This window comes from Pan paniscus, chromosome 7 (assembly GCF_029289425.2).
Source record: "Pan paniscus chromosome 7, NHGRI_mPanPan1-v2.0_pri, whole genome shotgun sequence".
NCBI classification, from domain to species: domain Eukaryota; kingdom Metazoa; phylum Chordata; class Mammalia; order Primates; family Hominidae; genus Pan; species Pan paniscus.
Genome location: NC_073256.2, coordinates 86,305,992 through 86,320,996, shown reverse-complemented (window position 1 = coordinate 86,320,996; position 15,005 = coordinate 86,305,992). Strand labels below are relative to the sequence as shown.

Sequence of the window (15,005 nt, the reverse complement as noted above, 5' to 3'; positions counted from 1 at the left end):
ACTATGAACATAACAATTTTAATATTAGAGGAACATCAAATTGTCAGCATGTAACTATGATTAATATTGTGTCATTTAATACACATTCATTAGGAAAAAGAGCCATAGATCTTAGCTCTAAAAGGGATTTTGAGTTTATCTGATTGAAGCAAATCTAAGTATTCACATTTTATGGATGAAATAACTGAAGCCAGCAGAGGTTAAGTGACTTGCTAATGCTATATACCTAATTGAGGATGAGAGATTGGGGTGGGGTGGGAGCAGAATAGCTTTCAGATCTCCTACTTCTACATTTTTCAGTTACTCTTAAAGAACAGAAATGAGCCAAGCACAGTGGGTCACGCCTGAAATCCTAACCCTTTGGAAGGCCAAGGTTGGGGGATCTCTTGAGTCCAAGGTTTTGAGACCAACCTGGGCAACATAGCAAGACCACACCTCTTAAAAAAAGGAAAGGAAATGTTTTAGCATGTTTTAATCTATAATGTATTTTTTTACAGGAAGATATTCCTCGTCAGCTTGTCTACATTGGTCTTTACCTCTTCCACATTGGTGGAGCTTACCTTTTGAAGTGAGTTGGGATATTTCATGGGTGTGTAAGTAGGCTGGGCAGATAGTATGCTGACCTGTCTTAATTGATAATTAATATTCCCATTTTTAATTTGCTCTTTTAACAGCTTGAATCATCTAGGACTTGTTCTTCTGGTGCTACATTATTTTGTTGAATTTCTTTTCCACATTTCCCGCCTGTTTTATTTTAGCAATGAAAAGTATCAGAAAGGGTAAGTTGTTTAGCCATTCTATTTCTCGTGTACTAGGTATTTAAAGTCAGTGCCTAACATTGCCAAGATCCATTCTTTAGGCCATTATATTAACTTTTTAAGCGATCAGTAGCCGCTTTAAATAAAACGAAATTATTTAGCAATTCAGACTTTGTATTTTACTCTCTAAAATGGAGGCTTTCTCAGCTAGAGAGATACTGTATTGTATCTTGCAATTTTGAAGGCTTCTTGGGTTTACTTTTCTGTTATAACTTTTACTTTGTTTGTTGCATGGTTTTTCTTTTGGAGGAGTGATAGAGAAGTGAACTCTCAGAAGAAAGTGAAACAATAGATAATTAGCCTTATAGATAACTAAAATATATTGATGGTGAAATTGAACTGAAAACAGAATTGGAGAGATGTAACTTGTAAAGAGTGCAAAGTTGTCTTAAAAATAAAACTGGGACTCTTTTTTTTTAAATTTTATTATTATTATACTTTAAGTTTTAGGGTACATGTGCACAATGTGCAGGTTTGTTACATATGTATACAAGTGCCATGTTGGTGTGCTGCACCCATTAACTCGTCATTTAGCATTAGGTATATCTCCTAATGCTATCCCTCCCCCCTCCCCCCACCCCACAACAGTCCCCAGAGTGTGATGTTCCCCCTCCTGTGTCCATGTGTTCTCATTGTTCAGTTCCCACCTATGAGTGAGAACATGTGGTGTTTGGTTTTTTGTCTTTGCGATAGTTTGCTGAGAATGATGGTTTCCAGTTTCATCCATGTCCCTACAAAGGACATGAACTCTTCATTTTTTATGGCTGCGTAGTATTCCATGGTGTATATGTGCCACATTTTCTTAATCCAGTCTATCATTGTTGGACATTTGGGTTGGTTCCAAGTCTTTGCTATTGTGAATAGTGCCGCAATAAACATACGTGTGCATGTATCTTTATAGCAGCATGATTTATAATCATTTGGGTATATACCCAGTAATGGGATGGCTGGGTCAAATGGTATTTCTAGTTCTAGATCCCTGAGGAATCGCCACACTGACTTCCACAATGGTTGAACTAGTTTACAGTCCCAGCAACAGTGTAAAAGTGTTCCTATTTCTCCACATCCTCTCCAGCACCTGTTGTTTCCTGACTTTTTAATGATCACCATTCTAACTGGTGTGAGATGGTATCTCATTGTGGTTTTGATTTGCATTTCTCTGATGGCCAGTGATGATGAGCATTTTTTCATGTGTTTTTTGGCTGCATAAATATCTTCTTTTGAGAAGTGTCTGTTCATATCCTTTGCCCACTTTTTGATGGGGTTGTTTGTTTTTTTCTTGTAAATTTGTTTGAGTTCATTGTAGATTCTGGATATTAGCCCTTTGTCAGATGAGTAGATTGTGAAAATTTTCTCCCATTTTGTAGGTTGCCTGTTCACTCTGATGGTAGTTTCTTTTGCTGTGCAGAGCTCTTTAGTTTAATTCGATCCCATTTGTCAATTTTGGCTTTTGTTGCCATTGCTTTTGGTGTTTTAGACATGAAGTCCTTGCCCATGCCTATGTCCTGAATGGTATTGCCTAGGTTTTCTTCTAGGGTTTTTATGTTTTTAGGTCTAACATGTAAGTCTTTAATCCATCTTAAATTAATTTTTGTATAAGGTGTAAGGAAGGGATCCAGTTTCAGCTTTCTACATATGGCTAGCCAGTTTTCCCAGCACCATTTATTAAATAGGGAATCCTTTCCCCATTGCTTTTGTCAGGTTTGTCAAAGATCAGATGGTTGTAGATATGCAGCATTATTTCTGAGGGCTCTGTTCTGTTCCATTGATCTATATCTCTGTTTTGGTACCAGTACCATGCTGTTTTGGTTACTGTGGCCTTGTAGTATAGTTTGAAGTCAGGTAGCGTGATGCCTCCAGCTTTGTTCTTTTGGCTTAGGATTGACTTGGTGATGTGAGCTCTTTTTTGGTTCCATATGAACTTTAAAGTAGTTTCTTCCAGTTCTGTGAAGAAAGTCATTGGTAGCTTGATGGGGATGGCATTGAATCTATAAATTACCTTGGGCAGTATGACCATTTTCATGATATTGATTCTTCCTACCCATGAGCATGGAATGTTCTTCCATTTGTTTGTATCCTCTTTTATTTCATTGAGCAGTGGTTTGTAGTTCTCCTTGAAGAGGTCCTTCACATCCCTTGTAAGTTGGATTCCTAGGTATTTTATTCTCTTTGAAGCAATTATGAATGGGAGTTCACTCATGATTTGCCTCTCTGTCTGTTATTGGTGTATAAGAATGCTTGTGATTTTTGTACATCGATTTTGTATCCTGAGACTTTGCTGAAGTTGCTTATCAGCTTAAGGAGATTTTGGGCTGAAACCGTGGGGTTTTCTAGTTATACAATCATGTCATCGGCAAACAGGGACAATTAGACTTCCACTTTTCCTAATTGAATACCCTTTATTTCCTTCTCCTGCCTAATTGCCCTGGCCAGAACACTGTGTTGAATAGGAGTGGTGAGAGAGGTCATCCCTGTCTTGTGCCAAAAACTGGGACTCTTAAATGAGAATTGGGCATCCTGTTCTTTATAACACAGCTTTTTTGGTTTGTTTTGTCCAGCATTTTCCAAAATTATTCTGAATACTAGTAGTTCTGAGGAATATTAATAGTTCGTATACAAGAAAAGAGATAAGCTAAACAGAAAATTAAACATTTATTTCCTGGATTGTTTTAGAAATTTAAATAGGCTAATATGTGTTATATCTCTCTGAGTGTGATATATAGCCTTTCCCAGATATTTGACTCAAAATTCTTTTTTGCAGAATAAGAAATGCTATTTTAATATGCCTTTACTTAATAGGAATCTAGTTTCTTCTTTATTTATTTATTTATTTTTTTGAGATGGAGTTTCGCTCTTGTTGCCCAGGCTGGAGTGCAGTGGCGCAATCTCTGCTCACTGTGACCTCCACCTTCTGGTTTGAAGCAATTCTCCTGCCTCAGCCTCCCAAGTAGCTGGGATTACAGGCGTCTGCCACCACGCCCAACTTAGGAATCTAATTTCTAATAGAATCTTGTTTTTGAGATTTCAGGAATTTGACTTACGGCCTTTTTCTTGCAGATTTTCTCTGTGGGCAGTTCTTTTTGTTTTGGGAAGACTTCTGACTTTAATTCTTTCAGTACTGACTGTTGGTTTTGGCCTTGCAAGAGCAGAGAATCAGAAGCTGGATTTCAGTACTGGAAACTTCAATGTGTTAGCTGTTAGGTACGATCAATTTAACATTTTTTTCACTTTATACAGCTAGATAATATATATTATCAGTTTCTCTATGTTGAATCATCTAAAAAAGGATGAATATGAGGTTGGGGAAAATACTCATTTGATTTTATTTCATACCCGTTGCTATTTTACATGTCTAAAGTGAAGTACTAAAGCATTTAACTTTTAGGATAAATTATTAATGCAATGATTATTAATACAATTTTCTCAACTGAGTGGGAATTATTACTAAATACTATGAAAGATGATAGAATGTATTCAGTGGCATTGTTTTTTATACACTAACTTTTTATTTCTTAATATTTCTTAGAATCGCTGTTCTGGCATCCATTTGCGTTACACAGGCATTCATGATGTGGAAGTTCATTAATTTTCAGCTTCGAAGGTGGAGGGAACATTCTGCTTTTCAGGCACCAGCTGTGAAGAAGAAACCAACAGTAACTAAAGGCAGATCTTCTAAAAAAGGAACAGGTTTGTATTCAGTAAGCAATGAAAAACTCATGGAAGTAGAAAACTTTTAAAAATTTTGTTGTTGGATCTTATTTATTAGTTTTAAGGTCTTATAAAGAAAATACTATTCTGCTTTTCAACAAAATTAGAGGCAAAGTAATCTTACTGCATTCCACAATTGGGTGATCCCTTGGGTGAGGAAACTCAGTTACTCCCCTCAAAAGCTGTCCATCAAATTCCTCTTTAACAAGTTTTCCATGCTTGGTTACCTTGAGCTACTTTAGACCAAACTTTATGGGCAGGTTTAGTGAATAACTAAACTAGAGGATGGTAGTTTGTTTTCAAGCATCTTATTCACATTTTAAAAAGCTCTTCACAACCTCTTCCCATCTGCCCATTTGTCCCAAGTGGAATAGCTTTTTTTTAATAACTTCTGATTGCTTGATTCTTTGTCTTTAAAGCCTTCATTTAACCTCTTTTTTCCTTATGGTTTTTGCAAAAATTGAAAATGCATCGATATTACAGTTAATTTTTTCAGTGTGTATGTGGTATTAGGCTTAGAACTGTAACACAGGAAGTTTTTAGAATATGTCCACTCTGGTTTACTCCTTTGTAAGTATTAATACCTGATAATTTACATCCTCCAGCCCTGCTTTTTTTTTTTTTTTTTTTTCAAGTTTGTCCCAGCAAGTCTTGGCCCTTTGCATTTTCTTAATACATTTTAGTACAACTTGATCTGGGTGCAGTGGGGGGTGCCTGTAGTCCAGCTATTCAGGAGGCTGAGGCAGGAGGATCACTTGAACCCAGGAGTTCAAGGTTACAGTGCACAATGATCATGCCTGTGAAGCCCTACTACACTCCAGCCTGGGCAACATATGCCTCTTTAGAAAAAAAAAAAAAAAATTGTACAACCTGGTCAATTTCCACAAAAATTGCTGGGATATTAAGTTGAAATAACATCAAATCTGTAGATCGATTTAGGGATAATTGACTATTTCAACCCATTAACATGATATATACCTCTGTTTATTTAGGTTGTCTTTAATTTCTCCAAGTAATATTTTTAATAGCTTTAATGGGATGTAATTCACATAAAGTTTACCCTTTAAAGTATACATTTCAGTCATTTTTAATGTATGTTCACAAAATCGTGCAAACCACTATCTAATTCCAGAATATTTCTGTCATTGCAAAAAGAAACCCCATGCCCCTTAGCATCACTTCACTTTTCCCCCTTCATTCAGCTCCGGCACCCTCTAATCTATTTTCTGTCTCTAAGGATTGGCCTTTTCTGGACATTTCATGTAAACAGAACCATGTGATATGTGGTTTTGCAAATGGATAATGCTTTGAGGTTCATCCATGTCATAGCATATAGAAAGACTTCATTTATTTTTACAGCCAATTAATATTCCATTGTATGGAACCTTTTGGATGGATATGTACCATATTTTGTTTATCCATTCATCATTTGATGGATATTGAGTGCCTTTTACTTTTTGGCTATTACGAATCGTGATGCTGTGAACATTTAGGTGCAAGTTTTTGTTCAAACATGTGTTTTCATTCTCTAGGGTACATACATAGGAGTGGGATTTCCGAGTCATGGGGTAACTATGTTTGACATTTTGAGGGAACTGCCAAACTATTCTTTGAAGTGGTTATACTATTTTACACTCAGTTTAGCATCTTGATACTCAGTTGTCCCTGTGCCATTTGTTAAAAAGACTCCTTCACTTGAACTGTCTTGATACCCTTTTCAAAAATCATTTTTAAGAAAAGCTTATTTCTGGATCATGAATTCTATTGCATTTATTCGTATGTCGATTCTTATGCCAGAACCACACTATCTTGATTACTGTAGCTTTGTAGTAAGTTTTGAAAGCAGGTAATGTGAGTCCCCATTGTTGTTCTATTTTATGTTTTGGTTATTCTGGGTTTCTTACATTTCCATATGAGTTTTTATTTAAGTGACGGGATCTTGCTATGTTGCCCAGGCTAGACTTGAACTTGTAGGCTCAAGGGATTCTCCCATCTCAGCCTCCCAGGTAGCTGGGACTACAGGCACATGCTGCCTTGCCCAGCCATTTTAATATGAATTCTATAATGAGCTTGTCAGTTTCTGCAAAAAAGCCAGCTGGGGTTTTGGTATGGATTATCTTCAATTTGTAGGTTGCTTTGCAGAGTATGAACATGAATGTCTGTTTATTTAGATCTTTTAATCTCTTTCAATTATATTTATCAGTGTATACATCTTGCAGTTCATTAAATTTAATCCTATTTTATTCTTTTTGATGCTGTTGTAAAATAGAACCATCTTCTTAATTCCATTTTCAGATTCTTCATTGCCAATGTATATGAAATACAATTCACTTTTGTATATTGATCTTGTATCCTGCAACCTTGCTGAATTTATTTATTCAAATAGGTTTTTTTTTTTTGGTGGGCAATCTGGATGCTTTCTATTGCATTTTCTTGCCAAATTGCCCTGCCCAGAACCTCTACAACAGGTGTTGAATAGAAATGGTGAGAGCAGACATCCTTGTCTTGTTTTTGATCTTAGGGGTAGGCATCCATCCAATCTTTTACCATTAAGTATGATGTTAGCTATGGGTTTTTCATAAATGACCTTTATCAGGTTGAGGAAGTTCCCCTCTGATTCCTAGTTTGTTTTTATCATGGAAGGTTGTTAGATTTTGTCAGTTGCTTTTTTTCCTGCATCTATTGAGATAACCTTGTGGGGTTTTGTCATTTTTTTCTGTTGGTATTATAGATTAGATTGATTTTCAGATGTTAAACCAACGTTGCATTCCTGGGATAAATTTCACTTGGTTATGGTGTATGATCCTTTTTATCTCTTGATGGATTTGGTATGCAAGTATTTCGTTGAGGTTTTTTTGTGTCTGTATTCATAAAGGATAATTGGAGTATATTTTTCTTGCAACATCGTTGTCTGGTTTTAGTATCAAGATAATACTGGCTTCATAGAATGAACTGGGGAGTGTTTTTTCCTTTTCTGTTTTTTGGAAGAGTTCTTCACTTGATCTTAGCCAAAATGCCAAGAAGCAATGGAAGAGTTGTTGAAGGAGATATTTTATAGGTTTCTGTATAGGGATCTCATACATTTTTCATTAAATTTATTCTCAGATATTTTCTTTTTTAAGCTAATGTACATGCTCTTTTTAAAAAACAGTTTTAACTATTTGTTATGTAGTAATGCCATTTGTTTTCTTTAAGATACTATCCATGTACTGAAAAAAGTCTTCCTAATTCACTTATTCTAAAGTTTACACTAAAATATACAGTTACACCATCTATAAATGTTATACCTTTTCATTTTCTTCCTGTATTACACTAGCTAGGACTAAACCATAATATTGAATATAAGAAATGAATACTCTTGTTCCTCATATAAGAGGGAGACCTTTCGGTATTTCATTATTAAGAATGGTTTGTAGATGCCCTTTATTCAGTTCTCTTCTGTACATCATTTACTAAGAGTTTTTGTCCATGACTTGTGGAATGTTAAGAAATGCTTTTTCTGCAACATTTAGTTAGTCATAGAGTTTTTCTTTACTCTATTAATGTTGTGAATTGCATTGACTACATTGACTATCAATGTTAAAATAATTCTGCATTTCTGACATGCATCCAAGTTGGTGATAATACAGTTGTCTCCCTGGGGGAATACATTCCAAAACCCCCAATGGATGCCTGAAACCAGGGGTAGTTTCAAACTGTATAGTTACGTGCTAAATAATGACATTTCAGTCAACAGCTGTACAACATACATGACTCATTTATGACACTGGTCCTATAAGATAATGCTGTATTTCTCCAATACCATTTCTATGTTTAGATATGTTTAGATACATAAATAGTTACCACTGTATTACAGTTGCCTACAGTATTCCATACAGTAACATGCCATGCAGATTTTTAGCCTAGGAGCAATAGGCTATACCATATAGCCTGGGTGTGTGGTAGGCTCTACCATCTAGATTTGTGGAAGTACATTCTATGATGTTCATACAATGATGAAATCGCCTAACACATTTCTTAAAACATAGCCTGTTAAGTGATGCATGACTGTATATACTATGTTTTCTCCTAATTAGCTATGATAAAGTTTTATTTATAAATTAGTCACATATAACAGCATATTGTAGCAAAAGTTAATTGAATGTGGTATTTTTCTCTCTCAAAATATTATACAGTACTCATCTATTTTCAGACCATGGTTGACTGTGGGTAACTGAAACCATGGAAAGCAACACTGCCAATAAGGGGAGACCACTGTACATCACTTTCGCTGAATTCCCTTTTTCAGTATTTCATTAGGATTTTTGCATCTTTGTTCATGTAATAATAGATCAGCCTGTGTTAGCCCTTTTTTGTAATATGTCAGATTTTGACCTCAAGGTTGTGCTGGCTGTAAAGAAAGTGTTGGGCAGATTTGTCCTTTGTGTAATATCAGCATTATTTATTATTTAAGTGTTTGGAAGTGTTCACCAACTAAGCCCTCTGACCTAGAGTCTTCTTTTTTTTTCGAAACAGGGTCTTGCTCTTGTTGCCCAGGCTGGAGTGCAGTGGCACGATCTTGGCTCACTGCAGCCTCAACCTTGTGGGCTCAAGCAGTCCTCCCACCTCAGCCTCCTGAGTAGCTGGGGCTACAAGCACATGTCACCATGCCACTACTTTTTGTGTTTTTTGTAGAGATGGGATTTCACCATGTTACCCAGGATAGTCTTGAACTCCTCTACCCAAGTGATCTGCCCACCAGTCTCAACCAATTGGCTGGGCACCCAGCACTTTGGGAGGCTGAGATGGGTGGATCACTTGAGCCCAGGAGTTCAAGACCAGCCTGGGCAACATGACGAAACTCTGTCTTTACAAAAAATACAAAAATGAACCAGGCATGGTGGTGCATGCCTGTAGTGCCAGTACTTGGGAGGCTGAGGTGGGAGGATCCCTTGATCCTGATGTCACCCTCGGGGTGTCACTTCACCAGCTGGAAACTTTTTGGCTGGTGGCACCTTCTGCCTGAGTATTGCTTGCATCCGCTGGGCTCATTCCACCCACTTGGCCTGACAGGCTGTGCTTGGCTTAAGCTACCGGCCCACATCCTACACCTGTCAAGCATGAGCCAGACATGGAGCAGCAGGGGTTGTGTGGGCAAGCACACGCAAGGTCTAGCCACTGCGCACAGCCAGACACACAGGCTGCTGCCACGGGGCAGGCAGCTCTAGGCACCAGCAGGTGCTGGCTCTGTGTGAGGCTGCAGCTGGACCAGATGTACTGCATGCGGCTTCCGCTGCAGGGACCCATGACTGGACAAGGGGAGTGTGGTGGCATCTCCAGAGCTTGGAGATGGTGGGAACCACTGAACCCCAAAGAGGGTGTCACAGCCCTGGCTCAGGGAGCCCCTAGATCTGGGCTTCCCAGAGGAGCACAGCTCTTCTCTCTTTCTTGTCATCCACAACGTGGTGAGCAGAGGGGCATGTTTCAGCCTTGTTTGTGCTATAGCCCTTTCAGTCCCACCATTCAGCAGATCCCAAGTTCTTGTCCTGCATCCAGGAAGAATGAGGTATGCAGACAACTGGAGGGTGAGCAAGGCAGAGAGGAGGTTCATTGAGAGGCAGAACAGTTCTCAGGAGACCTGAAGTGGTTAGCTCCTATCCACAGTCTCATCATCTGCCCAAGTCTGGCTGAGTCCAGGATTTTTATGAGCTTCAGGGGGGAGGAAGTGCATGCTGATTGGTCCATGGGTGGGCCCAGAAAACACTATAAGTTCTCACTCCAGTCCATGGAACTGGTGGCCTGGCCCCCAGGTTTCAGGCTGTCCCTGGCTTGAAGAGGGGGGCTTCACCAGGGCCCACCACTTTCTACCCAGGAACCTGTCTGCCTCCTGCTGCCATCAACCTGCCATCCGTGGTGCCTAGGCTGGTCATGCCAAGGGGTGCCTACAGGCCCACACCAAGCTGCCCTCAGCCCCCCTTGGCCTCCCTCTCATGCTCATCAGCACCCAAAGTCCTGACAGGGCCAAGGGAGCAGGGAGCTGCCTTGGGAACTTTGGACCTGCTGAATGGCGGGACTAAAAGGGCTATAGCACAAACAAGGCTGAAATATGCCCCCCTGCTCGCCACGTTGTGGATGACAAGAAAGAGAGAAAAGCCCCCAGATCTAGGGGCTCCCTGAGCAGGCATATCAGTGCTGCTCTAATCCCAGGGTCAGTCTCAACTTCACTCCAAAACTAGCAGACGCCAGGAGAAGCAGAGTGGCCAGGCAGCGGGAGCAGGCACTTCCAAGCCTGCAGAGGTAGTAGGGCTTCCCGGACCCCCAAGAACTACAGCTGGGTGGCTGCCGCTGTGCCCAGGAGTGCGGGGCTCCCACCACTCCAACTTTGAAAGGGATGGGGCTCCTGCTAGCTATGTGGAGCACGCAGCCCTGGCTGCACCTCTCACACTACAGCCAATGTCATGGCAGTAGCCACTCCATAGGGGCTGCCGCTGCCATCACTGAGAAGTGGAGGTTGCAGTGAGTGGAGATCATGTCACTGGACTCCAGCCGGGATAACAGAGTGAGACCCTGTCTCAGAAGAAAAAAAAGATAATACTATTGTTCACATTTTCTGTTTCTTAGTCGTTTCTCTTTTGGTAAATAGTGTTTTTCAAGGAATTTGTCTAGTTCATATAAATTTGCAAATACATGGGCATAAAATTATTCATATGACTTTCGTTATCCTGTTAACGCCTCTAAATGAGGAGTGATTCCTGTTTTTCATTTCATGTGTTAGTAACGTAAGCCTTTTATCTTTCCTTCCATCAGTCAAAACCAACATTTGTCTTTTTGTGTTGATTTTCCTAGTTGTCTCTTTTCTGGATCATTGATTTCTATTCTTTCCTTTTCATTGGGTTTAATTTGCGGTTTTGTTTGTGATTTACCTTGAGATGGATCTTTGGAGCATTGATTTGTATCTCTTGTGAATTACATTCAGTTAATGGTAAACTTTTCCTTTCAACACTGCTTTAACTGTATTTCACAAGGATTTTTTGTTTTGTTTTGGGGTTTTTTTGTGTGGTTTTTTTTTTTTTTTTTTTTTTTTTTTTTTTTAAGATGGAGTCTAGCTCTGTTGCCCACGCTGGAGTGCAGTGGCGCGATCTTGGCTCACTGCAACCTTTGCCTCCCAGGCTCAAGTGATTCTCCTGCCTCCCAGGTAGCCAGGATTACAGGCACCCACCACCACAACCAGCTAATTTTTGTATTTTTAGTAGAGATGGCATTTCACCACGTTGGCCAGGCTGGTCTTGAACTCCTGACCTCAGGTGATCCACCCACCTCAGCTTCCCAAAGTGCTGGGATTACAGGCGTGAGCCACCATGCTTAGTCTGTATTTCACAGGTTTCAATGTCTTTTTCATTATTATTCAGTTCAATGATATCTGTGCTGGGATTCCACTTGTGCTGTGATTATAGGTGCAAGCCATTGCCCCCGCCTCAAACATCCATTTCTGTATGCAACTTTTATATTTTTGGAGAGAGAGTCAGTCACACATATGTTACTCCATCATAGCTTGAAGAAGGCCATTACATTAGCCAGGTGTGGTGGCACATGCCTGTAGTCCCAGCTATTTGGGAGGCTGAGGTCCCTGGGAGCATCACTGGTCCCTGGGAGTTCAAGACTGCATTGAGCCATGATCGTGCCACTACACAGCCTTGGTGACAGAGTGAGACCCTGTCTCAAAAAACAACAGTAACATAAATAAATAAAAAGAAGGCCATAATACACGCCTCCACATAGAAATTATCCTAAACACCAACTTTACTATATTGTAAACAAATATCCCCAAGGACTTCGCTGTCAAATGTGAAAAGTTTCTTTATTTCTACAGAAGGTATTTCTCTTGAATACTATTTTTAAATTCTTGTAACTTTATAAATAGTTTTCTGTGCTGTCACTTTTTTCTGCTTTTAATAATAGTTTTCTTTTAATTTGCTACTTTCAGTTCATTGTGTTAAAAATGTTACCAGGTTTTGTGATTGGTTAAATACTGGTAAGTAAATTTCACCTGAGTGAATTGGATTTTACATTTTCTTTTCTGAAGGTATCTTTACATATAAAGATTATAACTTGCATTTATTTATAAAAGAGAGTAACATGGATTCTTTTCTTTTTGCAGAAAATGGTGTGAATGGAACATTAACTTCAAATGTAGCAGACTCTCCCCGGAATAAAAAAGAGAAATCTTCATAATGAATTATAAACTAATTGATTAATGTCCCCAAAGAAATTTGCTTTCTACTATATCTATCTTTCAGCATTAGAGATTTTTCTGTTCTTGAAAATACAGTCTGTGCTCTTTGATTTTTGCTATTGTACGGTTTCATGCATTTTTTTAAAGGGCATTTGAGGGGAGGATTATTGCTATGAATGAAAAAAATATTTTAGCTTAGACTAAGCTACCTGCCTTCAAAATAGTTTAGGGACCACCACCACATTTTATTTTGTTTTTATTTTTGAACATTTTTCTAATGATTTGGAGAGAAAACTATTTACAAAAATTCCACATATCAGTGATACAATTTCTTGCTGTCACCAATTTTTTATAATAGCAGAGTGGCCTGTTCTAAGAAGGCCATATTTTTTAAGTTATCTTTCAGGGTAAAATGGAAATACTATAAAGTTGGATGTCAAACTTTAATATGTTTTCAGTGTTCTCTAATTTTTTGGAATTTTTGTAGCCTTTACACCTGGAAAAAAAGATTTGTAAAATCACCGGAACAATTGTGTGCTTTATTTTATAGGTAGTGGTTATTAGTATTACATCCCCATTTTAAAAACAAAAACATAATAATGGTTACAACACGTGGAGTTTTACTGACATACATATTAAAGTATATTCTTAAAAGTACTTGTGAAGTAAAATCTTTCTTGTGCATTTTCAATACTTGTAAACTGGAAATCAGAAAATATTTACTATGAACAGGAAAATCTGACTTATATAGCCCTTTTTAATATGTTTATTAATAATGATTCTTAATGGGGCTCATAATAAGTTTAATATGCACAGCATCTTAGAAAAGTTTAACCTGCAAACCCTTTTAAAACATAATGCCTACTTGATTTATATCTATAAAAAGACTGTCAGGTAATTATATTTGGAAAACATTTAATGCACTAACTTTAAAGAAATTGAAAATTCAGGTGGATAAATAGTCTTACAAAAGACAATGTGCTTTATGTTATACCTATAGCTTTGGTCCCATCTTTAATTGAGAAACATTTATCTGTATAAACATATTTTTGGATAAATATATATATATATATATATTTGTATCTCTACAGAAAGGTTCTAAAAAGCATTTGAGGAAAATATTTGGTTCCCTTTTCTATAATCATCCTTTAAGATTCTTATAGCTACATTTGGTTTATTCATCGTATTTACAGTATATATATTGTTCTTTTCAGTGTTCACATCTTGTTCCCCATTTCTCACTTGTGTCACCAGCTGTTTGTGCCATTTTTAGTGTAAAAGTTGCAGACCTATTAGATCTGCAGTTTAAGTTGCCATGCTGCTAGGAAATTGTCCTTTTTCTTTCTAGCTGTTTACCTACTTCCTGGAAAAAGTAGTAGCTCTCTGTAGCATTATGGAGTTTCAGTGGAACCAAATTTTTGCCATTAAAAACTGGCATTATACTGAACTATACATTGAGAAATCAATCAAAATAAAAATTTTTACTTTCACAAGTTGTATCCTGGATGTTTCTGTCATTGTTGGTGTTTAGGCTGTTTTGGTATATAACCTCATTAAAATGTACCATATTTAAAACACTTCATAGACATTCAGAATAACCCTTTTCAAAATTGTGTTCTGCAAATAAATAAACAGATTTGTTCCACAGAATATTGGTGAGGACTACTGGGGGGATAGATCGTCATAACCAAATAAATCTGGGAATCACTGGATTAAACCAACCTAAAGGTGTCTCTTTATTATGGGACCGTTCAGTCCTTAATATGCAAACGTGTTTCCTGGTGCACCAAGAATGTTGGATATAATATGCAGTGTTTCCCACCTTATTTGCCTGTAGAATTTTCTGTTCATCGAATTACTATACCACTTTGTTTTCTGCAGCATACACTGTGTTTAGGCAAAGAAAAAAAAAGCCCTTGACATGTCGTTACCAAGGGCTTATATATACACAGAAGCACATATACACACAAGTATGATTATAAATTATGAGCCCTACATCCTGCTCTCAAATGTGCTGAGGAAAGTCTGTACTGGCTTCCAGATCCTGCAGAGCCTGCCATTATCACCTGGACTCAAGTCGAGCTTCAAAGCATGATGGGAATCCTGTAGGGACCCACACCTGGACAAGGCTCATGGCTCTGTCTTAAACCCGGGGGGACCATGAATTAGTTGCTTTGCTACTCTGGGGTTTAGTCTTTCCCTCCACAAAATGCCTCCTGCATTTTTTTTAACTGTAAATTGACAATTTATAATTGTATGTGGGGGTA

The 15,005-nt window shown here is 38.1% G+C and overlaps 1 protein-coding gene across 1 annotated transcript in view; it reads left to right on the top strand.

Moving 5' to 3' along the window:
- The window catches only part of TRAM1 (translocation associated membrane protein 1), a 35,783-nt gene extending 21,552 nt beyond the window's left edge, over positions 1-14,231 (top strand). Inside the window, exons 7-11 of the mRNA XM_003831337.6 lie at positions 498-568; positions 675-779; positions 3,876-4,019; positions 4,345-4,505; positions 12,664-14,231. Coding sequence (XP_003831385.1) covers positions 498-568; positions 675-779; positions 3,876-4,019; positions 4,345-4,505; positions 12,664-12,737 — 555 coding nt within the window. The 3' untranslated portion in view covers positions 12,738-14,231. The remainder of the gene's footprint in view (positions 1-497; positions 569-674; positions 780-3,875; positions 4,020-4,344; positions 4,506-12,663) is intronic.
- The last annotated feature ends 774 nt before the right edge of the window (positions 14,232-15,005 follow it).